Source organism: Bufo bufo, chromosome 7, assembly GCF_905171765.1.
Source record: "Bufo bufo chromosome 7, aBufBuf1.1, whole genome shotgun sequence".
NCBI lineage: Eukaryota > Metazoa > Chordata > Amphibia > Anura > Bufonidae > Bufo > Bufo bufo.
In genome coordinates, this window is record NC_053395.1 from 21,422,379 (window position 1) to 21,444,475 (window position 22,097).

Genomic DNA, 22,097 nt, shown 5'->3' on the forward strand with positions numbered 1-22,097 from the left:
AATGTATCAGTGTGTACAGAGATCTCCGCTATATACAGTGACCTGGAAGATACAATGTATCAGTGTGTACAGAGAGATCTCCGCTATATACAGCGACCAGGAAGATACAATGTATCAGTGTGTACAGAGATCTCCGCTATATACAGCGACCTGGAAGATACAATGTATCAGTGTGTACAGAGATCTCTGCTATATACAGCGACCCGGAAGATACAATGTATCAGTGTGTACAGAGAGATCTCCGCTATATACAGCGACCCGGAAGATACAATGTATCAGTGTGTACAGAGATCTCTCTATACAGCGACCTGGAAGATACAATGTATCAGTGTGTACAGAGATCTCTCTATACAGTGACCTGGAAGATACAATGTATCAGTGTGTACAGAGATCTCCGCTATATACAGCGACCTGGAAGATACAATGTATCAGTGTGTACAGAGAGATCTCCGCTATATACAGCGACCTGGAAGATACAATGTATCAGTGTGTACAGAGAGATCTCCGCTATATACAGCGACCTGGAAGATACAATGTATCAGTGTGTACAGAGATCTCTCTATACAGCGACCTGGAAGATACAATGTATCAGTGTGTACAGAGATCTCTCTATACAGTGACCTGGAAGATACAATGTATCAGTGTGTACAGAGATCTCCGCTATATACAGCGACCTGGAAGATACAATGTATCAGTGTGTACAGAGATCTCTCTATACAGTGACCTGGAAGATACAATGTATCAGTGTGTACAGAGAGATCTCTGCTATATACAGTGACCTGGAAGATACAATGTATCAGTGTGTACAGAGATCTCCGCTATATACAGCGACCTGGAAGATACAATGTATCAGTGTGTACAGAGATCTCTCTATACAGTGACCTGGAAGATACAATGTATCAGTGTGTACAGAGAGATCTCCGCTATATACAGCGACCCGGAAGATACAATGTATCAGTGTGTACAGAGAGATCTCCGCTATATACAGCGACCTGGAAGATACAATGTATCAGTGTGTACAGAGATCTCTCTATACAGCGACCTGGAAGATACAATGTATCAGTGTGTACAGAGATCTCTCTATACAGTGACCTGGAAGATACAATGTATCAGTGTGTACAGAGATCTCCGCTATATACAGCGACCTGGAAGATACAATGTATCAGTGTGTACAGAGATCTCTCTATACAGTGACCTGGAAGATACAATGTATCAGTGTGTACAGAGAGATCTCTGCTATATACAGTGACCTGGAAGATACAATGTATCAGTGTGCACAGAGAGATCTCCGCTATATACAGCGACCTGGAAGATACAATGTATCAGTGTGTACAGAGAGATCTCCGCTATATACAGCGACCTGGAAGATACAATGTATCAGTGTGTACAGAGAGATCCGCTATATACAGCGACCCGGAAGATACAATGTATCAGTGTGTACAGAGAGATCTCCGCTATATACAGCGACCTGGAAGATACAATGTATCAGTGTGTACAGAGAGATCTCCGCTATATACAGCGACCTGGAAGATACAATGTATCAGTGTGTACAGAGAGATCTCCGCTATATACAGCGACCCGGAAGATACAATGTATCAGTGTGTACAGAGATCTCTCTATACAGCGACCTGGAAGATACAATGTATCAGTGTGTACAGAGATCTCTGCTATATACAGCGACCTGGAAGATACAATGTATCAGTGTGTACAGAGATCTCCGCTATATACAGCGACCTGGAAGATACAATGTATCAGTGTGTACAGAGATCTGCTATATACAGCGACCTGGAAGATACAATGTATCAGTGTGTACAGAGATCTCTGCTATATACAGCGACCCGGAAGATACAATGTATCAGTGTGTACAGAGAGATCTCCGCTATATACAGCGACCCGGAAGATACAATGTATCAGTGTGTACAGAGAGATCTCCGCTATATACAGCGACCCGGAAGATACAATGTATCAGTGTGTACAGAGATCTCCGCTATATACAGCGACCCGGAAGATACAATGTATCAGTGTGTACAGAGATCTCTGCTATATACAGCGACCTGGAAGATACAATGTATCAGTGTGTACAGAGATCTCTCTATACAGCGACCTGGAAGATACAATGTATCAGTGTGTACAGAGATCTCCGCTATATACAGCGACCCGGAAGATACAATGTATCAGTGTGTACAGAGATCTCTGCTATATACAGCGACCCGGAAGATACAATGTATCAGTGTGTACAGAGAGATCTCCGCTATATACAGCGACCCGGAAGATACAATGTATCAGTGTGTACAGAGAGATCTCTGCTATATACAGCGACCTGGAAGATACAATGTATCAGTGTGTACAGAGATCTCTGCTATATACAGCGACCTGGAAGATACAATGTATCAGTGTGTACAGAGATCTCCGCTATATACAGCGACCCGGAAGATACAATGTATCAGTGTGTACAGAGATCTCTCTATACAGTGACCTGGAAGATACAATGTATCAGTGTGTACAGAGATCTCCGCTATATACAGCGACCCGGAAGATACAATGTATCAGTGTGTACAGAGATCTCTCTATACAGTGACCTGGAAGATACAATGTATCAGTGTGTACAGAGATCTCTGCTATATACAGCGACCCAGAAGATACAATGTATCAGTGTGTACAGAGAGATCTCCGCTATATACAGCGACCCGGAAGATACATTGTATCAGTGTGTACAGAGAGATCTCCGCTATATACAGCGACCCGGAAGATACAATGTATCAGTGTGTACAGAGATCTCCGCTATATACAGCGACCCGGAAGATACAATGTATCAGTGTGTACAGAGATCTCCGCTATATACAGCGACCTGGAAGATACAATGTATCAGTGTGTACAGAGAGATCTCCGCTATATACAGTGACCTGGAAGATACAATGTATCAGTGTGTACAGAGATCTCTCTATACAGCGACCCGGAAGATACAATGTATCAGTGTGTACAGAGATCTCCGCTATATACAGCGACCCGGAAGATACAATGTATCAGTGTGTACAGAGATCTGCTATATACAGCGACCTGGAAGATACAATGTATCAGTATAATTAGAGATGAGCGAATTTCATATTTTGAAACTCGTTCACTCTTTGTTTGGTGGTAAAAGCAGAATTGCTTTATGGATTCCGTTACCACGGACCATGACGGAATATCTTTAGAGGCATTCCGTCATAATAGAAGTCTATGGGCTGCAAAACGGATCCGTCCCGTTTCCGTTAGGCAGGGGAGTCCTCTAAAGGCATTCCGTTATGGTCTGTGGTAACAGAATCCATAACGCAATTCTGCTTTTACCACCAGCGTGCTAAAACATGAAATTCGCTCAACTCCAAGTATAATGTATCAGTGTGTACAGAGATCTCTCTATACAGTGACCTGGAAGATACAATGTATCAGTGTGTACAGAGATCTCTGCTATATACAGCGACCCGGAAGATACAATGTATCAGTGTGTACAGAGATCTCCGCTATATACAGTTACCCGGAAGATACAATGTATCAGTGTGAGCCTCCATTGTATACAGAGAGATCTCCTCTATATACAGTGACCCGGAAAATACAATGGGTGCACACGGCCAGTGCCATGGTCCACAAAATGGTCACTGCTGTCACGCGGTTATGTGAATGTACCCTAAGACTTTTATCCAAGAAGAGCTCTCGTACTGTTTTCTATCAGCAGCCACCACCAGGGGGAGCAGAAGAGCTTACAGCATACTGATCAGTCCTCCATAGGGCATAACTATTCAATTGCTGGGGCTCCTACCGCTATGACTCCCACTGATCATGAGAATGGGCCATTCCCCTGGACTGGTAGGTCGGGGCATGCGTGCAGCCAGTCCATTTATGGGAGTTTCTGCGCTCGGGAGTCCTGCCAATAGGGGGATAACTTTATATAACTGGAATACCCCTTGAATTTCCATGTGCGCAGGAGGTTTGTTTGAATCTTATTTACTTTGCTGCTAATGTAAAATCCTGCATTGTATCCACCACGTGTGGACGCACCTAATCCTGTGCTCAATGGCTGATCAGTATTCTGTAAGCTCGTCTGCTCCCTCTAGTGGTGGCTGCAGGCAGACACCGATCTGATGGGGGATAACTTTACATAATTGGAATACCCCCTTTAACCTGCGGTGTGGACGTTAAATATGTTAATTTACGCTGCAGATTTCCCCTTTTGCATAGGGTGAAATCCACATAAAGCTCAAGATCCACAGTAACTTTCTGCCTCCAAATAGGTCTCGTGTGGACATTGGTTTGGATTCACATGCAGATTTTTCACAAATCTGACCCTTTGCAGTACAACGGGTGAAATCTGCAGCAACTCTGTGGTGTAAAATGACACGTGACTCTATCCTATAAAACTGTGGACCTCATGGGGTCAGATGTCCTTTTCATTGGCCCTCCAGGGGCTGGGGCCCACATGCCATAGCTGTATATTCAGCTCTAAACTTTATAGGAACCCTGTTTGCCCTTTAAATGAAGATCAGTGCAACCAATGTAACACCGTGATGAGAGGGTCCGGCTCTACGGTGGGGTGGGGGCTACGGCCAGAAGGCTTAGAGAAGTTATTTTAGGATGTAGACTGTGGAACAACAGAGAGCAGATCTGATGGTGGCAGCTTTCCAGACGCTTCAGCCAAGATCTTGGGCAATGAGATGTGAAGACTTTGCTCTGTCCAGTCTCCGAAAAAATTTAATGAAATCAACATATTTGTCCAAATGCAGGGAACAGGATGTCCCAAACTCCATGAGACAGAAGGACCACGGAAAGATCTATGGCAGGGATGTCAAACTCGTGGCCCTCCAGCTGTTGTAAAACTATGACTTCTATTGTATCTGAACAGCCGACAGCTATCAGGTCATGTTGAGAGTTGTAGTTTTGCAACAGCTAGAGGGTCGCTAGTTTGAAATCCCTGATCTAAGGCAAGGGTTTTCCTGGTGCTACATAAATAAAGCTCGTCATGTCATTTTTAGGTTCACGAATCTGTGCCAATTCATTTCTTCATATATTTTTATATAGTGTAAGGAGCTCCAACCTACCTTCAGCCACCACTAGAGGGAGCCGACTGTTCACCGTCTTGTATTGTATAAACGGCTTGCAGGGGAGCTCCCTCTAGTGGTGGCTGCAGGTAACCACAAATTTGTGCAGAGGATTTGGAGCTTTGTATCTGAATAAACAGTTCCAACGGCTGTAAAAAAAAATATTACGAAGTGATTCAGAGCAGAATTCACACCCGTTTTGATTAGATCAGGAAACTAGAAAAGTCCTGGAACCCTGCCGATGCAGCCGCACAAGAGAAAGCCCTGGGAAACTGTAAGAAGCCCTGCACCTGGAGACGGGTTTCAGCCTCTGGCTATAAACGGCAATGTTATCATTCATCGACAGCTAGCGGAGATATTGAAAATGGTAAGGAACTGAAGTTACCGGCCGCCGGTAAAAAAATTTAACGCATACAAAATGCATATTATTTTTTATACAGTTTTATTCAACTATATTAAAAGGGGAAAAAAAAAGTGTAAAAACTGATGAAAAGACGCACAAAAAGCGGTTTATAGCAACAATTCCGACGGCGAATAAGATGATGGGGGGTAGATGAACCAGCCAAATATCACATGGTGTTATTACAATAATAAAATATTTCACCTGTTATATCAGCAACATGGCTTAAAAAGGTTGTGCTAAGTGGTAAAGTTATCCCCTATCCAAAGTATAGGGCAGGGGTGGCCTGATCTGGGCAATGGGGGTCGGAAAAGATCTGAGCATGGGGGTTCAGATTTGAGCATATGGGGGGGGGGGGGGGGGGGTCTTGTTTGAGCAAGGGTTGGTCAGGTCTGAGAAGGGGAGAGATCTGAGCACTGAGGGTCCGACGCTAGAAGTCTGATCCGAGCATTGGGGGTCTTATTTGCAGGTCTAATGAGGTTTGGGGATCGATTTAGGAGTCCGATCTGAGGTCTGATGAAAAATAAAAAAATTTATATTTTTCTCTGCTAATGAAAAATAAGAATTTTTTTTTTTTTAACAGACCTCAGATCAGATGAAAAATATATATATTTTTTCTCTTATTTTTCTTTGTTAAAACCTAGGTGCATCTTGTAGGGCGAAAAATACGGTGACTCGTGTGTAAATGTATAGATTGTGGCTCCTCGTGTCTGTAAGGTTGGCCACCCCCGGTATAGAGGATAACTAACTGATCACTGGGTGTCCGACTGCTGGAACCCCACAATCCGTCCTATGTCCCCATCCTGATAGGTCCCATAGAGAATGAATGGAGCCACAGGAAGCATGCCTGCAGCTCCATTGGGACCCTGTTTTCGAGATTGGTGGGGGTCCCAGCGCTGTGTTAGTTATCCCCTATCCTACAGCTTTAACAGCTGTTTTCCTTAGCAAACTGATCAAAGGCTGCAACCCTCAGCAATCACCTATAAACTGTGGTGGAACCTGGCTACCAGTGTTCAATTCCCCTACAGCGCCACCACAGGGTAAATTAGGTATTACACCGTTACCACTAAAGAGGTTTTCCCAAGACTTTTAAACGAATGACCCAACAAGGGATCCCGGGTGTGGGACCCCCACCAATCACAGACTGATGACCTGTCCAGAGGTTATGTCATGAGTTAAAAAAATCTCGGAAAAACCCTGTAAAGGTCCGTGTAATACATGGACAGGTCGGGCCCCTCAAAGCAAGAGACTGTCGTTGTAGCAGCCTTCCATTTTGGATAACAGAAGAGTGGCCTGAACAAGAGACCCCGACCCCTCTGTTGACTCAGAATTCCCAGATAAGAGTATATAAAAACATAAAACTATATAGAGTAATATATAAACTGCACTCTCATCATAAAACGTTTTCTTTCTTCTTTTGGGAATTTGATACACCGCCACTGGAAACCACATACAGGCGCGAAGGTACCGAGTATGAAGCGGGGAGGCTGCGGGCCGGATCGAGAGGCATACCGCGTTAACGTTAAAAACACAAGAACGTAATAACCATAAAACGCTGGACAATCCTCATCTGTTCTGGGGGCAGTTGGTCCTGTTGTGTCCGGGCTGGTGACATATGCCACAAGTCCGTGGCTTTTTCGCTGTCGGCCCTCGGTCTGAAGAGCCGTAGTCAGAGCGTTTGCTCTTTGCGCCGGAACCCCGCTCTGCTGTGGAGCCCCCTCCAAAGACACTGGGAAAGTTGTTGGAACCCCCTGGAAGAGAATGGGTTAAAGATAAATGTTGCATAAAATTGTTCCATTCAGCTCTCCGTCCGCTCCGCTGGTAGTCTCCTTCCCGGGTCCTTACCTGGTGGTGGTACATTCTCATCCGCCCACTGGAAGAACCCGCACTGCTGCTCTCTGGGTTTGGAACACGTGTGAAATTGTCGGCCCTTGTTGGCGCCGTCTTTCTGCACCGTCCGAGTGACGGCCGGCTGATTGCACATACACGTTGCCTGACCCTCGGATCTCGCGTCACCGCTTCCACCTCCAGTCCTGAACCCTACAGATTCCCGGGCACTAGTGTATGAAGAAGTCGAAAGATGCCCTCCTGAGCTCTGCGGGGGTGGGGCACTCCTTCCAGCTCCGCCCTCCTGATCCGCCCACAAAAAGAAGTTGCAGTTTCCTCCGTCGCATTTATAAAACGGGCGGCCTTGGTTGGGCCCCTCCTTGCGTACAGTCAGCTGCACGGCACTAACGCCGCAGTTGCAGACCACCTCATTATTCTCATCGCCGGATGCTCTGGTTGCCGGGACGGCAGGAGCAACGAGTTTTGGTTGCCTCTCCTTCTTGGCAGGTGGCTGGCGGCTGTGCCCGTCTCTGGAGTTGCCCATGCGGTTGTTGGACTGGTTCATCTGCAGGTGGTTATTCTCCCTTGGGCCGGATTGAGGGGCTGCTCTGTTGCCTCCCTGCAGGTACTTTAGATCTAGGACTTCTCGAAGGGTTTCATCACAGCCACCGATGCACCCCACAAACTCCAGAGGCATCAGCGGGGGCACGCTCCCGCGTTTAAACTTAAACTTCAGCCTAGAGGAGGAAAGAAGGATCATAGACACTGATACATTGTAACAAACGGCAGCGGTGCAAGCAGGACTAGGTCAAGACAGTTGTAACCTTCAAATGGAATGTTTCTATTCAATGACAGCAGCAAAGATCTTGAAAATTGGTGTATAATGTATATAAAAGGGTCAGCTCACTTGTGCACAGGATGAGGTCTGCATACGTCGCACACGCTCTCGTCTCGCGACACCTCCAAGACGGAGCTGGGGAACCAGACGGATGTCTTACAACTCGGGTATCCCAGGCAGGAAATGTAGAACCTTAAGAGAGATGAGGCCCAGTTATGATTTTTGGGGAGTATGAAGGAGCTTCTGAGCTGCAGGTGGGGAGAGGGGAACCACAGGCTGCTGGAAGATGAGACTTGTCATGCACTACGGACGTACCCTCCATCTCTCTTGGTCTTCAGAACCATATCCCGGTTGCACTGTGGACATTTCCGTACTGGGAGCGGTGTTTCTGCGTAAATCTGCTCTTCCACGGGTTGGGCCTGTCCAAAATACTGGGACAACGCCTCGTCCAGCCTGCAGAGGGAGACACATCCCTTTTTAAACGACCTGGGAACTCCGCCGTGAAGCTGACCGGCAAACAGGGGACTACTCACTTGGTGGCCTTGGCCACAGCTTCTATGAAGACCTGCTTGTACTTCTGAACCTGCTGTCTCAAGACGGAGAACTTGTCCTTCTTGCCTTCACAGATCAGCTTGAGGTCGGCCTCCAATTCGGAACGCAGGTCCGGCTTGGACATCTCAAAGCCCATAGAATCATATCCTGTAGAAAAGACCAAAAGAAGGCAAAAGGGAGTGAGAAAGAGGAAGTGTGGTAGGGTGAGGATCAATGGGACGGTCTTGTGGGCAGCTCACTGTCTTTTAGGGGGCTCAAGGTAATGCAAACAACGGAAGGGGTCAGGAGGAAGGAAAAGAACGTTAGAGGGGCCGAGAAGTTATAGAAGAGACCTAAACCAGTGGGAGGAGTCATGAAAATCAAGACAATGGCATTGAGATATCCAGATGGTTTCCTCACCTTCCACCAGGCCCATCCCCAGCTCTCCAGGGAGGAACCTCTGCTCTGGGGTCAGACCTACGTACATGCGGGATTTAATGGTCTCTATGTGCTCCGCGTGGGTGGCGTCAGTCCCTGTAGAAGACAATGAGGACACGCCCAGGTTATAGGCTCCGTAGTATCGCTCATCACTGGTGGGTGCAGAATTTATATTGCTCTACAGCACAAACCTATGCCATGCTTTTCCATCAAGGAGATGAGATCTGCTTCTGTGAGGAGCTGCGGAGGGCTGGTCTCTCCATCCACCATCTCCACCGTTGTGGGCTGAAATCTAGAGCCCATCTCATACACCGGGATTATCTAAGAGTAAAGTGAAAAACCCCACGGTAAATGCGCTGAATGGAAAATGTCCACAGGGGGGCGCTGCTCTGTTTTCATGAGCTCAATTTTTTCAAGATTTGGGGGAAACACATTACAAATGTCTCCTTCCTTACCTTAGTGTTCCATTTATCATACGGGTAAACATCGAGATAGTTCCTGGCGATGATCATCAGTCCGTGGGCAATAAACCGCTCAGCAGCAATGTCAATCTCCACTGTGGTCTCCAGGCCCTGAGCGTCCTGGGAGCAGCACGCCAAGAAGTGGCGCACAATAAACTCGTAGATGCGTTGCTCATTACCCTATATACACACATGAATACCGTATTCAGTATTATAGTAGTTATATTCCTGTACATAGGAGCAGTATTATAGTAGTTATATTCTTGTACATAGGAGCAGTAGTATTATAGTAGTTATATTCTTGTACATAGGAGCAGTATTATAGTAGTTATATTCCTGTACATAGGAGCAGTATTATAGTAGTTATATTCTTGTACATAGGAGCAGTATTATAGTAGTTATATTCTTGTACATAGGAGCAGTATTATAGTAGTTATATTCTTGTACATAGGAGCAGTATTATAGTAGTTATATTCTTGTACATAGGAGGCAGTATTATAGTAGTTATATTCTTGTACATAGGAGGCAGTATTATAGTAGTTATATTCTTATACATAGGGGCAGTATTATAGTAGTTATATTCTTATACATAGGAGCAGTATTATAGTAGTTATATTCTTGTACATAGGAGGTAGTATTATAGTAGTTATATTCTTGTACATAGGAGCAGTATTATAGTAGTTATATTCTTGTACATAGGAGGCAGTATTATAGTAGTTATATTCTTGTACATAGGAGCAGTATTATAGTAGTTATATTCTTGTACATAGGAGCAGTATTATAGTAGTTATATTCTTGTACATAGGAGGCAGTATTATAGTAGTTATATTCTTGTACATAGGAGGCAGTATTATAGTAGTTATATTCTTGTACATAGGAGGCCGTATTATAGTAGTTATATTCTTGTACATAGGAGCAGTATTATAGTAATTATATTCTTGTACATAGGAGCAGTATTATAGTAGTTATATTCTTGTACATAGGAGGCAGTATTATAGTATTTATATTCTTGTACATAGGAGGCAGTATTATAGTATTTATATTCTTGTACATAGGAGCAGTATTATAGTAGTTATATTCTTGTACATAGGAGCAGTATTATAGTAGTTATATTCTTGTACATAGGAGCAGTATTATAGTAGTTATATTCTTGTACATAGGAGCAGTATATAGTAGTTATATTCTTGTACATAGGAGCAGTATTATAGTAGTTATATTCTTGTACATAGGAGGCAGTATTATAGTAGTTATATCCTTGTACATAGGAGGCAGTATTATAGTAGTTATATTCTTGTACATAGTGGGCAGTATTATAGTAGTTATATTCTTGTACATAGTGGGCAGGCTTACGGTTACATGCTCACCTGCAGACTGTTGGTATACTTGGTAGGGTGTATGGGGGGATGGGCCTGATCTGTCTTGCTTCCATTTCTTGGAGTCGGCCCACCCCTCTCCAGGATACGTTGTGCAAATCCACCCCACTGCTGATCATTCGTCTGCTGCTCAACCAGTGTTGTGAGGTTCAGATCCTTAGGAAAAATATTGGTTTCTGTGCGGGGGTAGCTGATAAAACTATGAGGGGGAGAAAAAGGAAATTCTGTACTTCTGTGAAGTAAAATTACAAGGATTCTGCTAACAAGTAGTGTAAGTATTTTACTTGGGTTAAATAAAAAACACATAGTACGATTTGTACTAATCAGCTTTGCTTGCAGCACCCACTTAATGTACTGTGCCGGTGTTGCAGTTACCTAGCAACCACTTGACTTCCTTTCTGAGTGACTACCATGTGAGCACACGTAGCCTTAAAGGGATATTCCAGTTACATTAAGTTATCCCTTCTGCTATCTCCAGAATTCCCATAGAAATGAATGGAGTAGACGCACACATGCCCTACCGGCCACTCTGTTCATTTCAGGGGGTACAGGGCCCTCCTTACCATGATTGGTGGGGGTCCATGATGATATAAGTTCATGTAACTGGAATACCCCTTTAAATACAAAAATGTCCTATGCATTTCTGTCTGCTTTACAACAGACTGCCTCTCCATGCTGAGCAGACTTGTTTTAGGTGCTGTATGGAATGAATGGGCTCATGTGCTTAAACTTGCCATTTGGAGGCTGCATTTTGAGGTCTATGCACTGCTGAACAGGAGCATGCACAGGGCAAAAGAGTCCCAAAAAATGGATCTCAGAGAACACTCCAACCCCATAATTTGCAGACTTTCAATTACCCCTGTGTATAGAGCTTCTCCGCAATCTTCATGGTTTCTTTGGCTCCAATTTTCAGTTTTCTAGAGGCCAATTTTTCCATTTCCTGCACAAAGTGAAGAAGGAGGTAAGAAGTAAGCCACACGGCGGAGACATCAATACAGCAACGGCGCCTCTAGTGGCGAAGCCAGCAAACCACAGCGGCCATGGGAGGTCCGGTCTGCCATGTGTACCACAACTATTGGCGGATACTGCAGATGACGGTCTCCAGTTTATGTATCTACAATGTCAGAGCGGTCATTACTGACTGGTTGTAGGCTGCCACGTACCACGGTGTCCAGAGCCACCGGCCTCCACTTGCTTTTTGGTTTACTCCCGACCTGAACAACAGTAGCGGTGGGATCCTAGAAAACAAAAGCAACGGTTTCCATAAAACAGCCTTTTAGACTCAGACCACTTGGTTATCCTCTCACGGAGGGGATGGGGGGATAGCTTCGGACCAGTGCCGCCAGCTGTTCGGGGCGGCACACAGTCAGGAGCATCCCTCCACGTACAGGAGCGTACCTCCATGCAGATCTGATACAGGACCAGGCAGGCGGTGTGGTTAAAAAGACGATTTCTCTTCCAGTTAAACTCCACATTTCCGTCTTCATGTTCATGAGTCACTGAGCACAAAAAAGGTCATGTAAGTGTATAGCAATAAAAGAGCAGATCAATAGGCCCCCTAACGGGTTAATGCCCCACATGTCAGGTGGCCGAAATACTGCCCCTACCCGAAATGAATCATATCCCTGCTGCTTGTAATTTGCAAGGAGACTACTACCACCAATATACTACTACTAGGGTTGCACCGGGTATGGAACTTTCGATACCCAATCGATACGAGATGGGGATTTGCTTTTTCTCAATACTCGCCCCCCCCCACTGTGATGCGGCCTCCACTGCCACCAATTAAAACATTAAGGGGAGGCTGCAAATAATTAACCCCTAAATGCAAATGCATGGAGCTGCGGTGAGCAGTATCATACAGCTGGCACCCGTCCGCAATGACGGGGAACAGCGATCCCGCCAAACCCGTCATTTAACCCCTCTATTAGGGTGAATAGGACAAGGGATCAAATGATCCCAGGTTCTAGCTAATAGTTATTGAATAAAAAGTTTAAAAAAAAATTTAATATATATATATATATATATATATATATATATATATATTAAAAGTTTAAATCACCCCTTTCCCAATTTTACATATAAAAATATATAAATAAAAAAAATAAACATATTAGGCATCGGTGCGTCCGAAAAAGTCCAAGCTATTAAAAAATATATCCTTTGCGGTGAACGCCGTAACGGGGGGAAAAAATGAAAAACACATAATTCGCCAATTTTTAATCACCTTGATCCCCCCCAAAAATAGGATAGGACTGTTCTATTATGTGCCAGACGTTCCGAAAAATTTGGATTTTACACGGCTTTTTGAGAGTTTTATATATTTTTCTTTCTCGTCGTATCGAGTATCGCAATACTTTTTTATGGTATCGACATTGAATCAAAATTTTGGTATCGTGATGACCCTAAATACTACTAGTAAATCCCTGCAGGAGAAGAACCATGGGACCAAATCCTGAATGCAGCAGCTCTCTCTCCATCCTTCACAGCACAATCTGAAGCAGCTGCTTGTAAGGGTAAAACTCCTTCAGGATCCTAACGCTGAGCAGCGGGCCGGCTGGGAGGTCGCCGCTTCAAAGGAAACATGCATCTGTACCGACAGGCGGTCTGGTCTGTTCACATACACGGGATCCTTCATCTTGCAGTATCATAATACAATCTGGAATTACCTTATAACGTCCCCTGTCAGCAGAATTAACCCTATTATACCGGACATGCTGTCTGGCAGTGACAGGTTCAGAAAGGAGCCCATCAGCAAGAAGACAGACTGACGTAGCCACTCTCATCACCTACCTTTGATTTTATAGAAGGTCTCGGGTATAAAGGCCTGGATGGCTTTGAATCTCTCTACTACAAACCCCAGCGTGGGGAACTGACAACTCCCATAGCTGATGAGCTGACTGGACAAAACAGTGGGAAATATCTTCTGGAGGCGCAGAGTCTGGAACCGGGTGAAAGCGGCGCCTGGGAAGCAGATGAAAATGGTTGGCAAGCATGCATTTGGGGGGGTCATTCTACTCCTCCCCTAGAGCTTGTTGCCCACCTATTCGAAGGTCCAGCTCCATCCGCACATCCACAGCGTCGCTGACGTTCTGGTCGGGAGGAGCGAGGTTCTCGCAGGCCGCTCGGATGGATCGGGGGGTGATCTCAGAGAAGCGCGCCCTGAACACCTGCAGATTCGACTTCACTGCCGCACGGCGGGGTAAGGTCATGACGGGGTTAATGCTGTGGACGATCCAGTATATACACAGTATACAGATGATGCACAATACCTGCTTTACAGACATGGATAATCTCAAAGCCAATGTTCTCCCCTTCTCGATCGCAATCCGTCCAGATGATGAGCGCCTGGCACTGCCGCACCTCCCGCTCCAGGGTTTTCTGCAATCGCATGAACAGCAACATAAGATTTAGGCTGAGGCCCCCGCCACCGCAGTATTTCTTTACCGGGGGAGAAGAATGGCGTACAAACTGCAAGACTTGTGCTGAACGCGAGGATTCGGAAATCTACCGTGACTTTCTCCTTAAAACACTGAGGCGGCTGGGAGGTATTTTTTGCCCTCCATTCCCCGCACCAGTCTCTGCCGTTTAATGCCCCAATCTGCCATGATCGCTGCATTTAAAGGGTTATGCGGTGGAGATCAGCAGTTACGTACTGCAGGCGACACCCCACTGCTGATCGCATGGGTCACCTGCTCGCCCAGCATTCACGTCCTGCGTCCTCACTGCCCCGCCATATGCAAATAAGTAATAATAATCAGACCCCCCCTATATCAAGAATGTGTCCCAATTCAGGGGGCATGCTTCCTCTGTCCTCCGCTGCCAGTCGCCAGTTGAGCACGCTCACTTAATATTTAAAAGGGTTTTCCAAGATAGGTCATGAGTATTTACATCAGTGGGGGTCCAACACCTGGGACCCCTGCCGATCAGCTACTTGAGAAGGCACTGGCACTCACAGTAGAGCCGTGGCCTTCTCACAGCTTTTCCTAGGCCATGTGACGTCACATTAATCGGTCACGTGGCCTAGGTGCAGCTCAGCCCCATAGAAGTGAATGAGGCTGAGCTGCAATACCAAGCACAGCCACTATACAATGTACGGCGCTGTGCTTGGTGAGCAGGGAGAAGGTCGTGGTGCTCACAGGAGCGCTGCTGCCTTCTCTAACATCTGATCGGCGGGGGTCCCGGGTGTCAGATACTGATGATCTATCAGGGGGAAAATATCAGTAAAATATCTCGTAAAACCCTTTTAAAGGGGTTGTCAAGGATTTTACTATGGTCTTCAATATCTGATTGGTGGGACTCCGACACCCCTGCCGATCAGCGGTTTCAGGATACAACTCCGTTCACTGCTCACAGTGATGTGAACGGGAGCAGCACTGCAGTTACCAGCTCCGTCCACTACACGGATGGAGCTGAGTAGTTCCAGTACCGAAGTTTCCCCAAAATAGCTGATCATGGGGGTTGTAGGGTGTCAGACCCCCGCCGATCAGATACCGACTATCCTGAGGGTAGGCCATCAATAATAAAATCCTGGGCAACCCCTTTAGAGAAAGTGCGGCTTTGACACAACTATTTACCTTTATGTTCAGAAAATCACTCGGACAAAATTTCTCAACTTCTGCATCAAACAGGGAGACGGGGTTACAACTGTGCCTGCAACAAAACACGATGGCGGGTTACTCCCAATGCTGCATATCAATGCCGCTATATAGTGATCCACACTGGAGACTGTACATCTCTGCATTCCATATGGAATACATCAACTGCCTCCATACTATATAAGTAAATGACCACCAGGGGGCATCATACTGTACAGAGAATATGACCACCGGGGGGAGCCATACTATGCAAAGTAAATGACCACCAGGGGGCGCCATACTGTATAGAGAATATGACCACCCGGGGGTGCCATACTGTACAGAGAATATGACCACCAAGGGGCGCCATACTGTGCAAAGTAAATGACCACCAAGGGGCGTCATACTGTACAGAGAATATGACCACCAGGGGACGCCATACTCTAAGTAAGGATAGGATCACATCATCATTTCGTCTTCCAATCTTCTGATCTGTCAGAAGAGCAGAAAAAAAAAACGTTCTGCACATTTTGCATCTGTTTTAGCCATTTCTGCCTGAAGTTTGTTACTTTAGCCGGCAAAAAAAAAGTCCTGTCCGGATTTCAGACGCACGGATGCAAAATGTGCATAATGTTTTTTTTCTACTCTTCTGACGGATTAGAAGAACGGAAAAGAAACAGTGATGTGAACCCAGTTTAAATGAACACCAGGTGGCGCCGTACCATGTAAGTAAATGTACACCAGATGGCGCTATACTACATAAGTAAATGTACACCAGATGGCGCTATACTACGTAAGTAAATGTACACCAGATGGCGCTATACTACGTAAGTAAATGTACACCAGATGGCGCTATACTATGTAAGTAAATGTACACCAGATGGCGCTATACTATGTAAGTAAATGTACACCAGATGGCGCTATACTATGTAAGTAAATGTACACCAGATGGCGCTATACTATGTAAGTAAATGTACACCAGATAGCGCTATACTATGTAAGTAAATGTACACCAGATGGCTCTATACTATGTAAGTAAATGAACACCAGGTGGTGCCATACTATGTAAGTCAGGGATCAGCAACCTTCGGCACTGCAGCTGTTGTGAAACTACAACTCCCAGCATGCACACTAACACGGCTGTTCTTGTAACTCCCACAGAATTAAAAGGAGGATTCTGGGAGTTGTAGTTTTAGAACAGCTGGAGCGACGATCCCTGATGTAAGTAAATATCATAACTCTTGACTGCATCTAACAGTGTGGAAATGTCAAACAGGCTTCTTCTTATGACATACAGTTAGGTCCATATGTATTTGGACAGACAACATGTTTCTAACCTTTGTCCTGTACATTACCACAGTGGATTTTGAACAAAAGGTGAAGTTCAGACTTTCAGCTTTAATTCAGTGGGTGAACAAAATGATGGCATAAAAATGTGAGGAACTAAAGCCTTTCTTAAAACTCAATCCCTTCACTTCAGGGGCTCAAAAGTAATTGGACAAATTAAAAAAATTGAAAATAAAATGTTAATTTCTAATACCTGGTGGAAAACCCTTTGTTGGCAATGACGGCCTGAAGTCTTGACCTCATGGACATCACCAGACTCTGCGTTTCCTCCTTTTAATGCTCGGCCTTCACTGCCGCGGTTTTCAGTTGGTGTTTGTTTGTGGCCTTTCTGTCTGAAGTTTAGTCTTTACCAAGTGAAATGCTCTATTGGGTTCAGATCCGGAGACTTGGCCGTTCTAGAACATTCCACTTCTTTGCTTTAATAGATTCCTGGATCGCTTTGGCTTTATGTTTTGGGTCATTGTCCATCTGTATTTTGGAACCCCGACCAATCAGTTTGGCTGGATTTGAGCGCACAGTCTGTCTCTGAAAACCCCAGGATTCATCCGGCTGCTTCTGTCCTGTGTCGCATCAATAAACACTAGGGCCCCGGGGCCACTGGCAGCCATGCATGCCCAAGCATCGCACTACCTCCGCCGTGTTCTACTGATGATGTGGTATGCTTTGGATCATGAGCTGTACCGAGACTTCACCGTACTTCTTTCTTTCCCTCATTCCGGTAGAGGTTGATCTTGGTTTCATCTGTCCAAAGAATGTTCTTCCAGAAGTCTGCTGGTTTTTTAAGATGTTTTTAGCAAAGTCCAATCTATCTAGCCTTCTTATTCTGGAGGCTGATGAGTGGCTGCACTGTGCAGTGAACCCTCTGTAGTTACTTTCATGCAGTCTTCTCTCTATGGTAGATTTGGATATTGATACGCCTATACCCCGGAGAGCGTTGTCCACTTGGTCGGCTGTTGTGAAGGGGCTTGTCTTCACCATGGTAATTATTCTGAGATCATCCTCCACTGTTGTCTTCCGGGGGCGTCCAGGTCTTTTTGCATTGTTGAGGTCACCAGGGCTTTCTTTCTCAGGATGTACCAAACTGTGGATTTTTCCATTCCTAATAGTGTAGGTTTTTTTCTGTTTTCACAGATGAAGGACGGCTTGTTTCACCTGCATGGAGAGCTCCTGTGACCTCATGTTTACTTCTCAGCAAAATCTTCAAAATCCAAGCACCACATCTCAAATCAACTCCAGGCCTTTTATGTGCTTAATTGAGAATGAAATGATGAAGGAATGAAAACAGCCTCTGAGTCTATTGTCCAATTACTTTTGGTTCCTTTAAAAACAGGGCGCCGCATGTAAAGGAGCTGAAACTCCTAAACCCTTCATCCAGTTTTAATGTGGATACCCTCAAATGAAAGCTAAAAGTCTGGACTTTATGTCCGTTATATAAATATACCTTGAATATGTTTTAGTAAACCGGTAATAAAAACTAAATTTGAGTCAGTGTCCAAATATATATGGACCCAACTTTATATAACATGTATGAGATTTTAAGGGATTGTCCCACTATTAAAAGGGGTATATCGTTAAGATATGCCATAAATGTCTGATAGGAGTGGGGTCCAGAGGTGGGACCCGCACCTATGTCTAGAACAGTGCCCTGACTTGGATGCATGCATGGTGTCCCTCCATTCACCGTTATCGAACTTCTAACAATATTTCTGAAGCCTCATAGCAGAGAATAGAGAAAACCGCGCACCTGGCTCTTCAGTCAGGGAACCGTTCTTTAGATAGGAGCAGGTACATCTATCGATATGCCATAAATGTCTAGATATACCCCTTTATAGGGGGGACAATCCCTTTAAATAAAAAATTTATTAGGGTCCATTCACAAGACCGTAAGTGTTTTGCGCTCCGTAAATCACGGGTACCAGCCGTGTGCGTTCCGCATTTTGCAGAACGCACCCGGCTAGCCCTATGATAGAAATGCCTATTGATGTCTGTGATTGCAGACAAGCTCTATCTTTTTTGTGGGCTGCAGAACGGAAGTGCGGATGCAGACAGCACACAGTGCGCTATCCACATCTTTTGTGGCTCCATTGAAATGAACAGGTCCGCACCCGTCCCGCAAGATTGTAAAACAAATGCGGACCCAGAAATACAGTCGTGTGAATGGACCCTTATTGTGAGTTCTCTGATCAGAACTATCTGATCTAAATGGTCCAAGGACCTTAGATTGCAAGCTCCACAGACAAGGCTGATAGTAGATGTTGCAGGCGTCCCACAACTGCAAGGTGCTCACTACTGGAATAATCCAATGGAAAACCTGCTGATTCCAGATACTGACCAGGATTTCAGGTGACTCTGGAAGTCCAGCGCTAGAAGATGTCCGGACACCGAAGTCATCGTGACGGAGACGTCCTGCCGAGAACAGAAATCATCAAGTACGAATCATAAAATGGCGAAACAGACGCTAAGTGTCCCAGGACACACCGTAAACTGCTGTGATGTGCTGAAAACTAAGGCCACTTTCACATCTGCAGTTTTGTATTCCCGGTTTTGAGATCCAGAAGAGGAAAATCCATTCAGGATGCATCACTTCCGGTTTGTTCAGTTTTGTGTGCGGTCTGCCAAACGGAACAAACCGGATCCGGCACCAAAAACAATGTAAATCAATGGTGCCAGATCTGTTTTTTTTTTTTTAATCAGTAAAAACGGATCCGTCACCCATTGACTTACAACGATTTTAATTCTAGATCCAGTTTGTTCCGTTTCCATTTAATACAACCGCATCCTGACGGAACGGATGCCTCCTGGTGCATTAAATCAAACGGACCCGTTTTGCTCTGGTTTTGAGATCCTCTGCTGAATCTCAAAACCTGAAGGCAAAACCGCAGATGTGAAAGTGGCCTAAAACCTCCGCCTGCTGTCAGTGAAGGGAAACATCCCTGCTTACAATCAGAAGCTACAGACACAGTGGGAGGTGTTGTTACAGATCAGAGCGCTCTCTTTGCCCAAGCGGGTTTTCTGGATGTGACCGATGAACGGTATAAGTCCATTCTCCCTGTCTTCTTCCCTATCACTTACCCGTCCAAAAAGATGATATTCATACTCGTAAAGCTTGTTAAACTTTGACAGTCCTTCCCTCTGTAGAAAGAAAACATGAAAAAAATGCAAAATTAACTTAATGCACCAAAAAAAACTTAAAGGGGTTGTCCCAGAATGAGGATTTGTCACCTCGGGGACATGTGTTTGATCAGTTGGGGGTCTGACCATTCGAACCCCAACTGATACTAACTGTCCCCACCCCCCATCTAAGTATGAATGGAGCAGTGGCTGAGCATGCACACAGCTTCTCTTTGAAAGGCCCATAGAGATGAATGGAGGCCCAGTGCATGCTCGGCCACCGTTTACTCGTAGGTGAGGACCCCCGTTCTCATGATCGATGAGGTTCCACCAATGTCATTCTATCAGAGACCACCAAAAATTACATTTCACTCCATAGCCCAGCAAATCGACTGATGTTTCAATCAGGAGTCTGGGAAAGCTGGGTGACAACCATGGTGGACGCCGTAATGGAGGCCACACTGTTAGTCACTCAGCTTTTCCATGCACAGAGATAGCGACTGAGGGAGACGAAGCCAACCTCGCTATAGTAAGACGCAGCACACAAGGGGTCTCACCCTCCTCATCCTCCCGTTAGACATGATGTCCGCGATCCCCTTGGCGGCATCGTTCTTCTCGGCCACGCACAGGACCTTCTGGACGGGGGCTCTCGGCGACATACTTGCGCAGTTCCGGGAACAGGAGCGGATGTTGAAACGTGTCAGTCGCCCGGTGAACAGTAAAATACTTCTCAAGGTCATACCGGGAGGAGACGGAGGGGGCTGGCGGCGGTCATGACTGGGCTCTGCAGGAAGCTAGCAGAGGAGAATGATCCCTGTAAATAAAAAAACACATCACAATTAATATCGACAGCGAGATGTTCATATTCCATAAAAACTGGGGAAAAAAATAAAATCCAAAACGGTGCTGAAAAGTCTCTTTTTTCACATTTTTCTGTGTGCTGTCGTCTCCTGTGACCAGCCTTCTGCCTTGTCCTGACAGTTAGTGCCAGGATTTAGTCACAGGGTCACCCAGCCCTGATCAGAATGCACAGCCCCTGCTCCCTCATTCTGTCACCTTAAAGGGGGTTTCCACTTAACTATAATCCACAGGACAAATGATAAAGATATGATCACAGGGGGTCCGACTGCTGTCACTCTGCCAAACAAGAGAACGGGGACCCCCGTCCCCTGTGTAAAGGCAGCAGGGGTGCGCATGTTTGACGACAGCTCCATTTACTCCTATGGCAGTGCTGGCTATCTCAGGGAGCCCCATAGCGGCAGGGGTGCACCTAGCCTTTCTGCTGCCTGAGGCGAAAACTTAACCTAACCCCTTCCCTTCAGCCCATGGCCCTTCTGCTGCCCCTCCCGGAGGCGATCGCCTCACCCAGCCTCATTGGTGGTGCCCCCTGCCCCATTCACACAGAGGACTGGATTGGACCCCTCCATTAAAATGTGAGTAAAACTTTATTTTCAGTGAACATTTTCGTTGTCATTTTGCCGTCAGTGTACCTCCGTCAGTATAAAGGGGGGCTGTGTGATTAAAGGGGGTTTTCTAGCGCCACATTCACAATTTCTGCTTGCTGTCACTGAACGAGGCTTACATCACAGCAGAGCTGAGCGTTTGATACGATGTACTGGCGTCGGACGACCCCGGACTCCAGGCTGATACTTTGTATGGACGCCTTCTCCGAGAAGTATTATTAGGGGAGGACGGCTTTCCCACCTCTGGATTCCAATGGGAATGCTCTCATTTACAGCAAGCAAAGATCTTGGGCAAAAATTCTCCCACCGCATACAGCATTACTACAGGCTCATGAGCTCGGTCCCTTAAGTCACCATTCCCACCTAACCCCAACGTTTCCATGGTCACCCATCAGCCCACAGGTCTCTCTCATCACCATGCACCATGTAATAAGAAGAAATGCTAGTATAATTACACTCCATGTGGTTTCCCGCGCCGCCCGTGACTCGCACTGACCCTCTTCTCCCACCGTAGATCGCTCCTGTCGAGGGCACGCATCACGTGATCCAACCTAGACTACAATTCCCAGCATGCCCTAGCGCCTCATTTCCCCTTTTTCATCCTAAGATTTTTCGTTATTTTGAGGGTTGGCCGAGGACGGTACCTACCTCCAACCCCA

The 22,097-nt window shown here is 45.7% G+C and overlaps 1 protein-coding gene across 2 annotated transcripts; it reads right to left on the reverse strand.

The window, feature by feature from the left end:
- Positions 1–6,147: 6,147 nt before the first annotated feature.
- Positions 6,148–21,997, reverse strand: TOP3A (DNA topoisomerase III alpha). Of its 2 annotated transcripts, none has more exons than XM_040441827.1 (21): positions 21,894–21,997; positions 21,558–21,724; positions 20,533–20,789; positions 19,937–19,996; positions 19,197–19,270; positions 15,518–15,593; positions 14,213–14,321; positions 13,984–14,127; positions 13,734–13,904; positions 12,339–12,439; positions 12,104–12,178; positions 11,798–11,880; positions 10,932–11,139; positions 9,562–9,747; positions 9,298–9,427; positions 9,089–9,202; positions 8,671–8,836; positions 8,453–8,590; positions 8,207–8,329; positions 7,325–8,036; positions 6,148–7,227 (listed from the first exon to the last, which is right to left on the reverse strand). In XM_040441827.1, exons 3-21 carry the CDS (start codon positions 20,713–20,715, stop codon positions 7,039–7,041), a joined length of 3,042 nt encoding a protein of 1,013 aa, XP_040297761.1. In that variant the 5' UTR covers positions 20,716–20,789; positions 21,558–21,724; positions 21,894–21,997; the 3' UTR covers positions 6,148–7,038. The 2 variants fall into 2 exon arrangements, with proteins under 2 accessions (XP_040297761.1, XP_040297760.1); XM_040441826.1 differs by having other exon boundaries at positions 6,148–7,224; positions 7,322–8,036.
- Positions 21,998–22,097: the final 100 nt, after the last annotated feature.

Coding starts and splice junctions, on each gene's coding strand:
- TOP3A (XM_040441827.1), bottom strand. CDS start 20,715: ATGACCTTGAGAAGTATTTTACTGTTCACCGGGCGACTGACACGTTTC. Junction 9,428..9,561: donor ATGATAAATGGAACACTAAG/GTAAGGAAGGAG, acceptor CTTTACTCTTAG/ATAATCCCGGTGTATGAGAT. Junction 7,228..7,324: donor GGGCGGATGAGAATGTACCA/CCACCAGGTAAG, acceptor ACCCATTCTCTT/CCAGGGGGTTCCAACAACTT.